General features: G+C 35.3%; 2 protein-coding genes across 4 annotated transcripts in view; both read right to left on the bottom strand.

Annotated features, from left to right (window-relative positions):
* Nucleotides 1-1,370: 1,370 nt before the first annotated feature.
* LOC309506397 (claudin-10-like) lies at nt 1,371-12,080 on the bottom strand. 3 transcript variants are annotated; one of them, XM_082180307.1, is made up of 6 exons: nt 11,953-12,080; nt 9,664-9,884; nt 4,716-4,880; nt 3,680-3,761; nt 2,555-2,662; nt 1,371-2,025 (listed from the first exon to the last, which is right to left on the bottom strand). In XM_082180307.1, exons 2-6 carry the CDS (start codon nt 9,881-9,883, stop codon nt 1,935-1,937), a joined length of 666 nt encoding a protein of 221 aa, XP_082036433.1. In that variant the 5' UTR covers nt 9,884; nt 11,953-12,080; the 3' UTR covers nt 1,371-1,934. The 3 variants fall into 3 exon arrangements, with proteins under 3 accessions (XP_082036433.1, XP_082036432.1, XP_082036434.1); XM_082180306.1 differs by lacking the exon at nt 11,953-12,080 and adding an exon at nt 10,216-10,964; XM_082180308.1 differs by lacking the exons at nt 9,664-9,884; nt 11,953-12,080 and adding an exon at nt 6,661-7,234.
* Nucleotides 12,081-13,376: 1,296 nt separating this feature from the next.
* The window catches only part of parlb (presenilin associated, rhomboid-like b), a 33,183-nt gene continuing 30,017 nt past the window's right edge, over nt 13,377-16,542 (bottom strand). Inside the window, exons 7-10 of the mRNA XM_082180201.1 lie at nt 16,127-16,197; nt 15,937-16,038; nt 15,252-15,349; nt 13,377-13,870 (exon numbers count right to left, since the gene is read on the bottom strand). Of these exons, the coding sequence (XP_082036327.1) occupies nt 13,753-13,870; nt 15,252-15,349; nt 15,937-16,038; nt 16,127-16,197 (389 nt within the window). The 3' untranslated portion in view covers nt 13,377-13,752. The remainder of the gene's footprint in view (nt 13,871-15,251; nt 15,350-15,936; nt 16,039-16,126; nt 16,198-16,542) is intronic.

Below are 16,542 nucleotides of genomic sequence, written 5' to 3'. Positions count from 1 at the left end.
GGGCGTTTGACGTCACGACCGCATGTTTTCCGGGATGTTGTCCCTTCGAAAATCAAACTTTATTTGAAGCCTTCATGACTCAGTAGTAAACGAAAAGAGCAAATACATAAGAGGGTAACAATGTAGAAACAGAGTGTAGAGATATAGAAATAGGGTAATGATGACATATTTTTAAGATTTAATTTAGAGTGTGAGCTAAGAGTTTTTTTTATCAAGTTTTTAACAGTTACAAAACAGGGTGAGAATTTTAATTTAAAGGGGCGGTTGATTATGATTTAACTTTTCTAACTTTAGTTAGTGCGTAATGTTGCTGTTTGAGCATAAACAACATCTGCTAAGTTACGACGCTCAAAGTTCAAAGCAAAGGGAGATATTTGCTTTTAAAGAAATCGCTTTTTAAGGACTACAACAAACGGCTGGTAGAGACTACACCACATTCCTCCCTGGTTAGTGACATCACCAACCCTAGAATTTGCATAAACCCCGCCCCCTGAACACGATTTATAGATTATCAAGACATCAATGACTAGAAGATAATTACATATAAGCTGCCTAAATTCATCAACTAACCATTCAGAAATGTCCTGTTGCTTCTACATGTTGTCACTTCTTCTTGAGTCTCTCCATCATTGTCTGACTCCGGTTTGAACATAAAAGGCTAAACGTTTTGGAAACTTAAAGGACACCAGCTCTTGAAGCTCCGCCCCCTGTGCCGGGAGCAGCAGCTCATTTGTATTTAAAGGGACACACACACAAAAACGGTGTGTTTTTGCTCACCCTCAAAAAGTGACAATTTTAACATGCTATATAACAATATCTGTGGGGTATTTTGAGCTAAAACTTCACACACACACTCTGGGGACATCAGAGACTTATTTTACATCTTGTGAATAGGGCATTATACCACCCCTTTAATTGTATTGTGAATCTCCAATAAACTTCTTTCACAAAGTATTTTCAGGGTATATACAGTTAACATTTTTTAATATAATTTTTTAGTTAGAGAGTTTAGAGTTAATCTAATGCAGTTTTGTAAGTTTTTTTTTATATATCTTTCTCTATGAAGAACAGAGTGTGGTCCCATTTTGTAGCTCTTGACTGAAATAATAGATTTTGCATTTATTTTTTCATTGTCTGATATGCATGAATTTTCAAGAGATATCAAGATAAGAGTTATAAATCTATTGTTTTATTAAACCTTATTGTCATATCCAATTCAAGGTCTATCAGAAAGGAATAAATCTCAGTTGCAGGGACAAAGTCAACTTTTTTAACATGTTTGTTTTTTGTACAAACCGCACACTAAAAAATATACACTTTTCACACTGATAACTGCAAAACATTAAATAAAACACTGTTTGCACAATTGCAAAACTTCACAGAACTGTTTTATTCACATGAAACTCACACATAACAGCAATTTCCGACAAGCTTTTCAAAACACCAGAACAGACGATGTAACATTTATATAACAAACTACAATGATCCACATAAGCATGACAATTCACATGACATAAAAGTATTAAAGTCAACATGAAACATGAGATTTAATGAAAAAAAACAAATGTACAGCAGGGAATTGATTTGAGGATGTAAAGTGGGTGTGGGTCTGATTGATATTTTGCTAAAAATGAGAAAAATATTACATTCTGATACAAGATTATGATGAAATCAACACTGATGAACCATGCACAATAAGAACAGTTATATTTAAACTGTGATAATATTTCACAATGTTACTCTTCTAATGTGTTTCTGATCAAATAAATGCATAAGAATATGCAAGTAAATGCATAAAAATCTGACCCTTAACGGTGTAAAGCGGTGATGTATATAACATGACTATGAGGGCAATACCACTTTCAAGAACATCGGGGAATTACATAAGGCCGAGTTTTGAGACCATGTACAAAGGTAAAGGTAAAAGAATCCTCTCAGACGTAAGCTTTAGAGAGTGTGTTCTCTGACGGCGCTGATTTGTAGATCTTCTGCGGCTGTGAAGCGCTGTAGTTATAACTCTGAGCCCTGAGAGAGAGAGAGAGAGAGAGAGAGAGAGAGAGAGAGAGAGAGAGAGAGAGAGAGAGAGAGAGAGAGAGAGAGAGAGAGAGAGAGAGAGAGAGAGAGAGATTTATGTTCTGTTTCTTTTATTATACACACACTAACACACACTAACACACCCCCTTGCGCACACAAGCACGCAAACACACATACACACACACCACTGAAAGTACATACTATATTTTACTTAATTATTTATTCATTTATTTATTTATCTCCAAACCCTGTTTTTCCACCCTTGTTCAATACAGAATTTGTTCTAATTTCAATACAATGTACAATTTGTCATGTCAATAAAGCTCATTGAATTGAATTGAGAGAGAGAGAGAGACACACACACACACACACACACACACAATGTTGATTAATTGTTCCACTTACCTTTTTTAATGTATGTATATGTACATGTATGATGATTGGAAATGCTTTGGCAATACATTGAAACAATTGTCATGCCATTTTGACCTGAACTGAGATCAGTGTTGTGGAGACTCACCGTGTTTGTGGCGCTGAACTCTTGAATGACGTACACAGGATTCCTCCTCCTAATATAGCCAGAGATCCTGCGGCCCATCCCAGATACAGACCCACACCCAGCTCATACCTGCACACACACACACACACACACACACACACACACACACACACACACACACACACACACACACACACACACACACACACACACACACACATGATGAGGAGGAGCAGTGAGAGTGTGTTTTCATGGTGTTCATAACATACTTCATGCCCAAACGTGTGTATGTGAGTATTAACCTTATAAAGCTACTGTGTCATTTTTAATACTACACTGTAAAAAGAAAAGTACAATAAACTTGGCTGTTTAACTTAAATTACATTAAACTGCCTTTTAAAAATGATTTGAATCTTGTATAACTTATTAAACTTATTTTTGATGAGTTAAAGTAATATAAAAAATACATAAATTTTGATAATATAATGCTTTACACATGCCTTCTGTCGTCTGATTAATAGTTTATACTTTTTTATATATTCAGTGTAATTGTACAAACGTCCACCTTTCAGCTTGTGTGTTTTTACTGTGAAATCTTTACTGATTTTATAAAGTACACAAGAATAACTTTATATTGTTAGTAATATTGGAATATGAACACGTACTGAAGCAGGTTTACTGGATTATCCAGACAAAATCATAATCATCAGGCCTTTAATGAAGGTTTATTTGTTCATTTCTAAATCATCATTTTATTGCATTGCATTATATGTTTTAAAACTAAGCTTTGATCATAAAACTAAGTATTTAAATATCAAAGACACTATTGGCTGTTTATTGGCTGCATTTTAGTCTGTTATGAAGATCTCATTGATTTACATTACAAGCATCAGAAGTTCATCTCACTTTTTGTCCATATAAATATGAGCATATTTTGCTCAGTTTGGGCCTCTGAATAAAATTGAGCTGTTTTTCATCCATATTCTCACTTTATATGAGCCATAAAAGCCTGATGCATCCAATATGATACTCCACAAAAACACATACAAAAACGTTTAGGTTCTAAAGAGTTCAATATACCGTATAATAAAAAAAATAACTATTTCATATGTCAGGTTTACAGGGTTAAATATCTGTGAGACTCACTTCTGTCCTCCGTAGAACGGATCATTAAACTCCTGAACGACTCGAGCGGCGTACCACGACACCGCCACCATAACACACACACCTAACAGAGAGAACATGCAGAGAACATGAAGCGTTTATATGATTCAACAGTGTGTGTGTGAGTGAGAGAATGTGTGTGTGTGTGTGTGTGTGTGTGTGTGTGTGTGTGTGTGTGACTCACCTGACAGGATGAACATCACTCCAGCTGTGAGTGAGTGAGTGAGTGAGTGAGTGAGTGAGTGAGTGAGTGGAGTGAGTGTGTGTGTGTGAGTGAGTGAGTGGAGTGAGTGTGTGAGTGTGTGTGTGTGAGTCTCACTCACCTGACAGGATGAACATCACTCCAGCTGTGAGTGAGTGAGTGAGTGAGTGAGTGAGTGAGTGAGTGAGTCTCACTCACCTGACAGGATGAACATCACTCCAGCTGAGTGAGTGAGTGAGTGAGTGAGTGAGTGAGTGAGTGAGTGAGTGAGTGAGTGAGTGAGTGAGTGAGTGTGTGAGTGAGTGAGTGTGTCTCACTCACCTGACAGGATGAACATCACTCCAGCTGAGTGAGTGAGTGAGTGAGTGAGTGAGTGAGTGAGTGAGTGAGTCTCACTCACCTGACAGGATGAACATCACTCCAGCTGAGTGAGTGAGTGAGTGAGTGAGTGAGTGAGTGAGTGAGTGAGTGAGTGAGTGTGTCTCACTCACCTGACAGGATGAACATCACTCCAGCTGAGTGAGTGAGTGAGTGAGTGAGTGAGTGAGTGAGTGAGTGAGTGAGTGAGTGAGTGAGTGAGTGAGTGAGTGAGTGAGTGAGTGAGTGAGTGTGTGTGTGTGTGTGTGTGTGTGTGTGTGTGTGTGTGTGTGTGTGTGTGTGTGTGTGTGTGTGTGTGTGTGTGTGTGTGTGTGTGTGTGTGTGTGTGTGTGTGTGTGTGTGTGTGTGTGTGTGTGTGTGTGTGTGTGTGTGTGTGTGTGTGTGTGTGTGTGTGTGTGTGTGTGTGTGTGTGTGTGTGTGTGTGTGTGTGTCACTCACCTGACAGGATGAACATCACTCCAGCTGTGAGGCTGATCTTGCCCTTGGACTCCTCAGAGGTGCTGCCCAGTTTAGTGCACTTCAGTCCCATCGTGGCCAGAATGACGGACAGCAAACCCAGAACCAGAGCGATGATCATCAGAGCGCGACACGCCTGGATGTATCCTGAACAACATCAGATCAGTTACACATTACAAAACTTGTCCTTACAAAACATGAATACATTTTTAGAATCTTTTGTGCATGAACTATGGTAGTACTAAGGTTTGTTGTACATGTGGAAGTGAAGTCTATATTATTTTAAATTAAGTATTTCTATATGTCATGATAGTATTTGTTGAACTGCTTCTAATTTATTCTGATTTAAGTGATAATATTTTTTGAATGTTTTTTTCATTGTAAATATATTTTCTATGATGTCAAAACAGGCTTTGTTTTCTTGTTTTACTTTCAATTTGAAATACACTCCCGTTCAAAAGATTGGGGTCAGATTAAAAAATAAATAAATTAATGCTTTTATTCAGCAAGAGTGCATTAAATTGATCAAAAGTGACATTAAAAACATTTATAATGTTACAAAAGATTCTATTTCAAATAAATGCTGTTCTTTTTAACTTTCTCCTGAATATAATAATCCTGAAAAATAAAACTTATCACAGTTTCCACAGAAATATGAATTGTTTTCAACACTGATAATAATCATAAATGTTTCTTGATCATCAAATCATCATATTATACTGAAGACTGGAGTAATGATGCTGAAAATTCAGCTTTGATCACAGGAATAAATTACACTTTACTAGATATTCACATTTTATATTGTAATAATATTTCACTGTTTTTACTGCATTTTTTATTAAAAACATGCAGCCTTGGTGAGCAGAACAGAGTTCTTTAAAAAAAAAAAAAAAAAAAAGAAATGACAAAACATGATTTTACATGAAAATGAAGCCTATGCTTAAGACCATTATGATCTTTTAAAATAAATTCTATGAAAATTATATGTTACTGTTCGCGTGTTCGTTGTTTTTTTTATTTCAATGAAATGATTGTACTATATTTTAGTTCAATTATGTTTTTTATTTAATATTTTGTATTTTTAGGGGATTTTATGGTACTAAATTATATTTACGCTGTATTTATCATCCATTTATTCACTTTTTGAGCACAGACCTGAAAATTACATTTCCAACTTAAACTGTCGTAAATCATGAACGCTTCAGAGCGACAGACTTCAGTTTGATCTCTTTTCAAAGACGACACATGACAGATTATTGCTGGAGTGAAAAAAGTTGTAAAAAGTGAACTTGGAAAACAAGTTATAAAACGTTACATTTATCGTTACGAAAAATGCACAAAAATTCCATTTTCAAATTTTATATGAAATATATATTTTCAAAAACATGTTTTACTCTAAAAGAAAAATCAAAGTCATAAATCTAAACAAGTTGTGTTCAAAATGTAAGCCTGATATCTCAAAAAATGAGCTTTCAGTGAGATGTTGTTCGGCTGCAGTACCAAACGCTTCCACTAGAGGAAATTCGTCTCACATTCGTTTCCAATGCGTCATTTTTGACCGCGAACAATACAAGTGTGACTATTTTTTTCAGAACCATTTAACCTTTAACCTTTACCAAGTTTCCTACCATTCCGATGAAGCAAAAAATACAAATAAAATAAAAAAGAAGCAAAAAATGACCGAAAAGCTCCAGAGGTTTAAATGAAGTATTTATATGTTTAGTATTTTAAATAATATATATTAAATTGAAAATTAAAAATGTAAAAGCAATCCCATCATACATCATACAAAATCTATTTTCCAATTTTTCCTTCTGATTTTGTGGTGAAACATGACCTGTGCTTGTATCAAACCACCACAACACTTTTCAAGCAATATGAACAACACAAACTCTTGTGTGTGTGTGTGTGTGTGTGTGTGTGTTACCAGATAGAGAGAGCATGGACTCAAACTGCTTGCAGTTTCTGACGCCGGTGCTTCCCTCGGCACACGACTGCCACAGGTTCTGATCGTACCACACAGACGTGATCAGCTGGTCCGCAAACGTCGACGATTTCCACGAATCGTTCAACAACGACATGAAGGAGAGCAACCAGCCCAACAAACACATCAAGAAGCCCAACAGCTGAATCCCAGTCGACATGATCAAATCCAACACAACCACACCAGCAGACAGATTAAACACCAGTCCCAGCGCCGTCCAAGGGTGAGAGTGTGTTTGAGTGTGTCAGTGTGTTATAGATTCATGATCAGAGTCATAAAACCATAAACTCAGGCCCCTCCTATATTGCTTTTACTAGATAACACCATGAAGACAAAGGAAGTCAATATAGGAAGTGACATGTGACTTATGAGAGAAAAGTTTGAGTTTGACCCCTAGAATGAATAAGGCCTCTGACCTTTCCTAAGGTGACACTGGGGTTTTGGTGTGTGTGTGTAACAGGTGTGAAACCCTGTGATTCTGAATGAACTGTGTTTTGTGTTTGTCGGGACACGTTTGGTCTAGAAAAGACTAGGAAAGTCTTACATATCAGTGTGTACTTAATTTATATATCAGTGTTGTTTTATTTATGTATTATTATAATATTCATTCATATTTGGAATTAGCTCGTTTTTATTTTTCAGCCGTCATTTTATTAGTTTTGTAATGAACCTTTGCCATTATTATTAGTTTATGCTTTTTTAAATATTTTCATTGAGTTTTAGTAATCTTAATACTTCAACAAACTAATTTCAGTTCCTTGCCAAGGCAATATTTCTATTTCTTTCTCTCTTTTTTTTTTAGGTCCTTAGAACCTTTTTTTTTTTTTTATAGGTTGTAAGTTTTTAGGTTAAATAACTTTCTGTGAGGTTTAAGAACATTAAAAGCTTTTATGTTCTAAGTTTTTAAGTATTTCATGATCTAATGTACAGGGTGGGCCATTTATATGGATACACCGCAACAACATGGGAATGGCTGGTGACACCAAAGTCCCGTTTGTGGCACACCAGTACATGTGAGGGGGCAAACTCCTCAAGATGGGTGGTGACCATGACATATACTAATGTGCCACAAACAGGACCTCAATATCACCAATCACTCCCATGCCACCACGGTGTATCCATATAAATGGCCCACCCTGTATATATATATATTTTTTATTTCAGCTTTAATTTAATTACTGAAACGATTTCTAATAGTTAACAATAACACGTTTATGTATTTATACATGATTAATACACATGTATATATATATATTATATATATATATATACACACACACACACATATATATATATATATATATTATTTAAAGTAAATTCCTTTAAAAGTGTGGCCGAAGAATCAAATTCCAACCCGTGAATTGAACAGTAGCCGGTTCTTAGTTTCTGAATTGTGCCCAAGAGAAAACTCAGTATTTGCAATATTCTAGACTAGAGGAAAGGTGTGTGTGAGTGTTTTATGAGTTTTTATGACTAGCTTAACCTGGTTTTGTGTCACAGGATTGAGTCACAGCGCTGCAGTAAACCCGTCATGATACCGTATCGCTGAAACCAACATTAGTGTGGTGTAACGCGAGCGAAGGCCACATCAAGGCTGCGTCTCAATACGCCTGCTTATACTACGCACTCAAAATATGTACTTTTTTTTTTTTTTTTTTTGAAAAAGTAGATACTTTTGAGTGTGTAACAGAAGAGTAGACAAGCTTTGGGACACACTATCACGTCATTCAATTGCGTCTTTAACGGTTGCTCTCTGTCGTATCCTATCATAGTAAACTGACCTGTCAATCATCTTGTCACAGTAAACTGGCCTGTCAATCATCCTATCACAGTAAACTGGCCTGTCAATCATCCTATCATAGTAAACTGACCTGTCAATCATCCTATCACAGTAAACTGGCCTGTCAATCATCTTGTTAAAGATAAAATCCTCCAAATTTCATTTAAATTCATTCCCTTCATTCCCTTTCATGCGGAGACTCTCCTCATATTCATGCATTACGATGCATTTAAAAGTTATTGGCCAAACGGATCTTTACAAAAGTCCACATTGTTATTGCAGATGAAATATGACACGGATAACATTAAATACTTTTTTTTTTATCAGGTTAAACTTTGATTAGTCACTCAAACCTTTATCTAAACCTTTATCAAAACCTCTCACCGTCGGTCACGCATATCCGCCATTTTTGTAGTTTTTACACTTTTTACTTGTGTTTGTAGTTCTTCCTCCAAAGCGCAATGGATTGTGGGTAATATTAGCTGTTATAGTGAGCACGGATCCACACTTCGAGAATCGACCGTAAATAGTAGACCATTCAGGGACTTCTGGCATAGTCTTTTCAACATATTTTGCTTTGGGACACACTTATTTTTAAAGGGTTAGTTCACCCAAAAATGTAAATTCTGTCAGTCATTACTCACCCTCATGTTGTTCAAACCCCATAAGACTTTCGTTTAACAAAGCCTTCTTTTGTTTTAGAGAACGTAGGCTCACTATTGGCCAGCATTACACGCATCACACACATGACCAGCGTCAGCCAATAGCGAGCCTCCGTTCTGACGCTCAACCCAGAAGCGCTGCGCTGTTACACTACGTGAATAAAGTCGTTATTTGTGTGTGTTTTTTTGCGCACAAAAAGTATTCTCGTCGCTTGATAAACTTATGGTTTAGCCACTTGGACTATTTTAACAATGTCTTTACTAACTTTCCTGGCCGGCAAGTTTCAATAACAGAGAAGCCTATGGAGGAGTGAGACAGCTCTCAGATTTCATCAAAAATATCTTAATTTGTGTTCTGAAGATGAACAAAGGTCTTATGGGGTTGGAACAACATGAGGGTGAGTAATCACTGACAGAATCTTCAGCTTTGGGTGAACTAATCCCTTAACCTCACAGTCTGTTCAGGATGTATAGTGTGGACATGGAGACGCAGGGTTAGCTCACCTGGAAGGCCCAGGACGGTCTTGAACCTCTGGCAGTGAATGGCTCCGAGAGAGTTAGACGCACACGATATCCACAGTCCTTCGAAGTACGAGCTGGAGGTCAAGACCGCTTCTGCGTTACTGCCTCTCTTCCACACCGCCGAGTTCGTGCAGCTGGACTCCAAACACCAGCTGACGAGGCCCAGGAACAGCCCAATCAGCTGAAAGACCATCGATGCCATCCTGAAACACAGGAAGACCACGTCATTTCAAAGCAGCTTTACAGAAAACACACGAGTCCACATTACAGTTTAGAGTCTGTTATCAGAGGAAACTGGCTAAGAGTTTCAGAAATGTACATATACAAAATCACAGTTAGTGAGAAAGCTATTAATTTAAACAATGTAATGCAGAAACAATGAGCTCATTGAAGTAATGAACACTTGTTTGTTAACCAATGATTATGACATTTGGATAAGTACAGCATTGGTGGATGTTGATTCAGAGTTTGCGTCATCTGAAGTCAAACTAACAGGCACAAACTCACTCAGTTTGGATAGATAAGCATGCGTACACTCGGTTCTTCAATGGATAGGTTCAGCAAAAATGTGTTTTTGGGGCTATATAGGGCTCTGGATGCTTCTTCACATCAGTATATTGGTCTCTGGGATCTTTGAAGCACCAGAACACAGATTTGGAAACCTTATTTTTAAGGAAAGACACCACAGGTGAAACGATATATATATATCAACATACTTCCTCAACCTTTTTTAGGTTCCTAGTTTTTACGATAAATCACTTTTTTTCGGGTTTAAGAAACTTAAAACCGTATTTAGCTTCTAAGATTTTAGGTTAAATCACTTTTTGTTGGGTTTGCCGTCCTGAAAGAGAGGAAGACGATATTTATCAGGCACAAACTCACTCAGTTTGGACAGATAAGCATGCGTACACTCTTAAAATGAAGGTTCTTCAATGGATAGGTTCAGCAAAACCGTGTTTTTGGGGCTATATAGGGCTCTCGATGCTTCTTCACATCAGTATATTGGTCTTTGGGATCTTTGAAGCACCAGAACACAGATTTGGAAACCTTATTTTTAAGGAAAGACACCACAGGTGAATAGGATACACATTTTAACTATAGATATCATCATACTTCCTCAGTTGCTTGATCACAGTACATTAGGACAGTATAAGATTATGTGTTTAAATATGCAAATTAGGCATTTTCGAATGAATAAATATGCATGAATTTGCATACATCTTGAGAACTGAAATCTGAACATTGGACATCAATATTCTTGTTTCGTTTTGTTGACATATTAGTCATTTTTCAAGGGATTTTATATTTAGATATCTCTATTTTATTAGAAAATACTGTCAACAGACAAAAAAATAAAAAATAATTCACCAGGTGAATTATAGATGAACAAACCCTCAGTAAAAAATAGTGAGGTTTGGTGCATGCACTGGTTTTGCCTGAAGTGTCCTGCCTTAATATAAAGAAATGTGAAGTAAGTGTTCCTGAAGCCCCAAACATCCAATCATAATTAGATATTACACACAATGTCTTCAACACTTTCCCATTATTCAAAATGACGTGCAACACATTCATATCTGTTAACATCTCAGTAACGTGTTTTAGGGTTTCATGACCCGTCTGTGTTGCATAAAGAACCACTTCTTCAAGAGTGACTCTAAATAGAATTATCACTAGCATTAAAGAACGTTCATATTCAGTTCTACTCATGACTGGTCAAACGCTGGACTTCAAACTCTTGTGAAATAAAAGCAAATCGTGGTGCTTTTTGCTAATAACATCCATAAAATTAACTATTCATTCATAATAGTGTTATTTTAGTGTCATTAAGATCCTATACTATACAGTTTTGGTACATCAAGTTAAACTGGCTAAAATAAAATAAGTTTTTATTTTAATTTTATTTCAAGCAAAAAATAACACAGAAATTGTTGCGCTCCAAATTTAGGTGCTAAATTAAAAAATCGCTAAAATAGCATTTTTTTTTTTGTGTATTTGTTTGGTTTTTTCATGCATTAATGGTTTTAGTGTTAGTTTACTATGTTAGGAACACGTTAAGATACACCGATACAAAGCTTTTCGATGAAAACGTCCCATAACTTTCAATTCAATTATGTTACACAGAGTACGTATAGTCCATAATCATATGAAATAACCTCGATTTCACTGTAAATTTATGGTCGTTATTAATTGTAAGTGACATATATGCATACATATAACAGTCATAATCTGCTACTGATCATTATTATGATGAAAATGAAGATTTGTACGCACCTGTTAGGCTCTCAATGTGACCTAGTAAATAATAATAATTAGCTTGTTACGTTTCTTCTGAAATTGTGGCTCTTGAACGCGGTTGTCAGTCTATATGTAAGACAGCAGTGATGGGGGCCGAGTGTCACTGTGTTAATATTGGCTTTAGGTCAATAACCCTGAAAAAGCAAACCCTCCCCAAAATAGAAAACTGGGGAAAGGGAGACAGACAGGCCTTCTTTTGATATGACTCTAATGATTCAGGGACATTGATTTCTTGATGATTTCACACACATCATCATCATCATCAGTGAACAGACACAGCATGAGGGTACACTATAGTTGGCCAAATTTTGTGATGTTTTTGAAAGAAGTGTCTTATGCTCACCATTTATTTGATCAAAAATACAGTAAAAACAGTGAAATATTATTTATTATTAAATTATTATATTATTATTATTAAACTGTTTTATATGTGAATATATAGTAAAGTGTAATTTATTCCTGTGATCAAAGCTGAATGTTTAGCATCATTACTCCAGTCTTCAGTGTCACATGATCCTTCAGAAATCAGTATAATATGATGATTTGATGCTCAAGAAACATTTCTCATTATTTTCAATATTCATATTTTTGTGGGAACTGTGATTCATTTTATTTTTCCGGATTCTTTGATGAATAGAAAGTTCAAAAGAACAGCATTTATTTGAAATATCATATTTTCTAACATTATAAATGTCTTTACTGACACTTTTGATTTATTAAATGCATAAATAAAAAGTCATTCTTTAAAAAAAAAAAAAAAAAAAAAAATCTTACTGATCCCAGACTTTTGAACAGTATATATTATTGATATCATCTATATTATTTCATTGAACGGAAAAAGCAAAACAAAGCCTTATTTACCAATTAGGCTTTTTCTTTTTGCAAAATATATTATGATCATGGATCATATTTATCCCCAAAGTCATATTTCCTCCCTCAAACAGTGTAATTGATTAAATAAAACCCTGAGAACAACAGAAAGAGTGACGTGATTCGGGGATGTGAAAGATCAGAACGATGTGACGGAAGTTAACGAGTGATAACTGGGAAACAGGAAGAGACGAGCGATACAGTGACTTCATAAAACACGAGGAAGTGGAAAACAGACTCATTGTTCATGAGCCATTATGATACCGTGACTGTTATTGAACTTTGACCGATTCGAGAAAACAACACTGAAACCGTTTCTACTGTGTGTGTGTGTGCGTGTTTGATGAGATGTATAGCATAGGTGTGTGTGTGTGTGTGTGTGTGTTATAGAGAAACCTGGTTAATCATTCACATTTAACAGGGATCAAAGTCTCATCTGAAACACAGAAAATAAACAAAACTTAAGTAGAACATATTACACACTTACAGCAAAACACTCGAACCCGGTGAATTTCTGATGACAGTGAAAATGGAATTTTAAATAATCATTTTATTTGTTAAATGACAATTACAGACTATTTTAAACATTTCAATTTCTGTACATGGTGTTGTTGAGTGGGCCGTTTCAATGTCACTGAAATACGCACGACCTTAGAGCTAAGAAGCTCCGCCCCTCCAAGATCATTTGCATTTTCAGAAAAGTGGGTGGAGCTACCTGGATTCAAATTTAAACATGGGGGCGGGGCATAATGACATCACCGCAATACTACCGTGACTCAGTGACAACTGAAAACAGACCTCGCCTTTACAAACTCTCTCTCACACAGAATAAACATGCGTGTCCATTTCTCAAACTTGTTTTCCTCTTCAGGTCACCTGCTTAGTGTCTACCCACAATGCAATGCTCTAAATCGAGCCGTTGCCACCAGCTCCCGGTCCTCCTCCCGTTCTGAAGTCGTGCCACAACTTCACCAGCGGCTCTCGGTTCTTCCAAATAAGCTCGTGACCATAAAGTATGTACCAGCTAGAGGGAGAGAGAGGGAGAGACGCATTGACATGTTAAGCACAGAGACAGACTAAATGTGTCTTTGCACATTTACAAGTGGTCAACTAGAACACATCACTGTTAACACCTGAAATGCAACACACTTTTTTTTTTTTTAAACACAAGCAATTTTCCAGTATTTTTTTTGGATTATTTATATGCTAAATAGTATTATATACTATATAGTATTAATATTTTGAATGAGCTTTTATTTTTTATCATTTCAGTCTATTTTTCAATTTATCAAATTTCCCCCCATTTTTAAAAAAAAATTCTATTCAATTTTAGTTACAATTTTTGTTTTTGTTTGCTTTTGTCGTTTTATTTTTTATATATATTTATTATATACACTTTTTTTGGGGGGGGGGGGGGGATTTTTTGAAATTTTAGTACTTTAACTTCAACTTTATTCTATTGCAAAGGCAGCATTTATCATTTTCAACTTTTTTTTTTTAATTTAATTTATAAAGAGTGACTGACTTTGAATAAATCAGATCAGAATCCAGATTTAATAACTGCATAAACCAGATCAGAATCCAGATTAAATAACTACATAAACCAGTTCAGAATCTAGATGAAATATATGCATAAACCAGATCAGAATCTAGATTACATATATGCATAAACCAGATCAGAATCCAGATGAAATAACTGCATAAACCAGATCAGAATCTAGATGAAATAACTACATAAACCAGATCAGAATCTAGATGAAATAACTACATAAACCAGATCAGAATCTAGATGAAATAACTACATAAACCAGATCAGAATCTAGATGAAATAACTACATAAACCAGATCAGAATCTAGATGAAATATATGCATAAACCAGATCAGAATCTAGATTACATATATGCATAAACCAGATCAGAATCCAGATGAAATAACTGCATAAACCAGATCAGAATCCAGATTAAATAACTACATAAACCAGATCAGAATCTAGATTAAATATATGCATAAACCAGATCAGAATCCAGATTAAATAACTACATAAACCACTTTAAAATCCAAAGGTAATTACAATGTGAAACCTTTTTCATCAAATATTCATATTGTATTTGATCGTTATTTCAATTAATGAAAACATTTTTTCAATTAATAAATAATCCAGATTAGAATCCAGGTTTAATAACTGCATAAATCAGATCAAACCCCAGATTAAATAACTACATAAACCAGTTTTAAAATCCAAAGGAAATTTAAATCTGAAACTGTTGTTTATCTAAAATTTCAATTTTATTTTACCTTTATTTCAAATAATGAAAACAATTTACTTAACAATAACAAAACCGCAATTTGCTGTGACGCTATAAACGGCAGCAATAGCACCAGCTAGACAGTGAGGTGTTACTCACATGCCGAATAAAGCTCCACCTAAATGAGCTGCGTGATCGAAGAAACGCCATCTCAGAATCAAGCCTGTGGCATCCAAGGCCACGATGGCCTTCAGTGCCTGTGGAGGACAAGATCATGACAATACCATCATCTCTCAGAAATAAAACTCTTGCTCTTACCAAGATTACTAAACTGAAACTAAGACTAAAACTATTGGTCAAATAACATTTTTGAAAACTGAAATAAAATAGAAATTTCAACAAAAACTGAAATTAAATGAAACTAACAACAGTTTACTGAAAAACTAACTGAAATAAAATAATAATTAGCTAAAATAATCGTTTTCGTAAGTAATAAAGACGCAATAGACAAAAAGCATAAATGGATCAATACAAGAATAATGTTTGAAAGGATTAATAATAGAAATAACCATAAAAAAAAAAATCATAATAATCATGGAAAGTGTATATATATAATATATAAATATATAAAAACTAAATAGAAATGTGTTCACAAAATAAAAACTAAACTAAAACTAACAAACCATTATTGAAACTACCAAAAACTAAACTGAAATTTATAGGAAATTTGAAAATGATACTAAAATAAAAACTACTTTAAAAATGCACAACTATAATAATCTTGGCTCTCTCACACACACACACACACACACACACACACACACACACACACACACACACTCACGTTTCCGGCGGTGAAGGTGTACATTGGGAGGAAGATGATGGCCAGCTTGGCTTCAGGCATTTTGGTGCAAACCGCTGCTAGGACGGTCATGATGGCCCCTGACTGACACAACACAACACAACGGTTTGTTTACGATATGCATATGAATGCTGATGAATACCTGAAATGTCCCATCAGGAAACACACTCACCGCCCCCAGTGATGGACCAAACCGACCCATCGCTGTTTTACTCATATAACTGACAAACGTAGAAATCACACCTGAGGACAGAAACATATAACATTACATATCACATTTAACATAACAAAATAATAATAATAAGATTGTTTTATTTAGTGCCATGTCAGCATCTAAGGCTATTTTCCTGACAAAAATTAAATGACAAAAATACAAAGATCATATAAATACAAGAAAACCAACACAAGAAGTCATATTATACAAAAAAAAATGTTTTAATTAACATATGATAAAAACAATCCCAAACCTTTTCAGGCATAATCTTACTAAATAAGTCCTTAAGTGAAATAACTTCATAAAAGAGCATTCTAACATAACAAAAAGTTGAAGTCCAATAATACAGAAGTTTTATAGAGAGTAGGATGGTT

Source organism: Leuciscus leuciscus (assembly GCF_965113295.1).
Source record: "Leuciscus leuciscus genome assembly, chromosome: 9".
NCBI lineage: Eukaryota > Metazoa > Chordata > Actinopteri > Cypriniformes > Leuciscidae > Leuciscus > Leuciscus leuciscus.
The sequence above is the reverse complement of the archived record's forward strand: the minus strand, read 5'-3'. Positions and strand labels throughout refer to the sequence as shown.

Bases quoted from the DNA above. Each gene is read 5' to 3' on its own strand.
- LOC309506397 (XM_082180307.1), bottom strand. From the start codon at position 9,883: ATGGCATCGATGGTCTTTCAGCTGATTGGGCTGTTCCTGGGCCTCGTC. The intron at 4,881-9,663 runs GTGAGCTAACCC...GATGTTGTTCAG, and splicing joins GACCGTCCTGGGCCTTCCAG to GATACATCCAGGCGTGTCGC. The intron at 3,762-4,715 runs GTGAGTGACACA...TCTCTCTGTTAG, and splicing joins AGTGATGTTCATCCTGTCAG to GTGTGTGTGTTATGGTGGCG.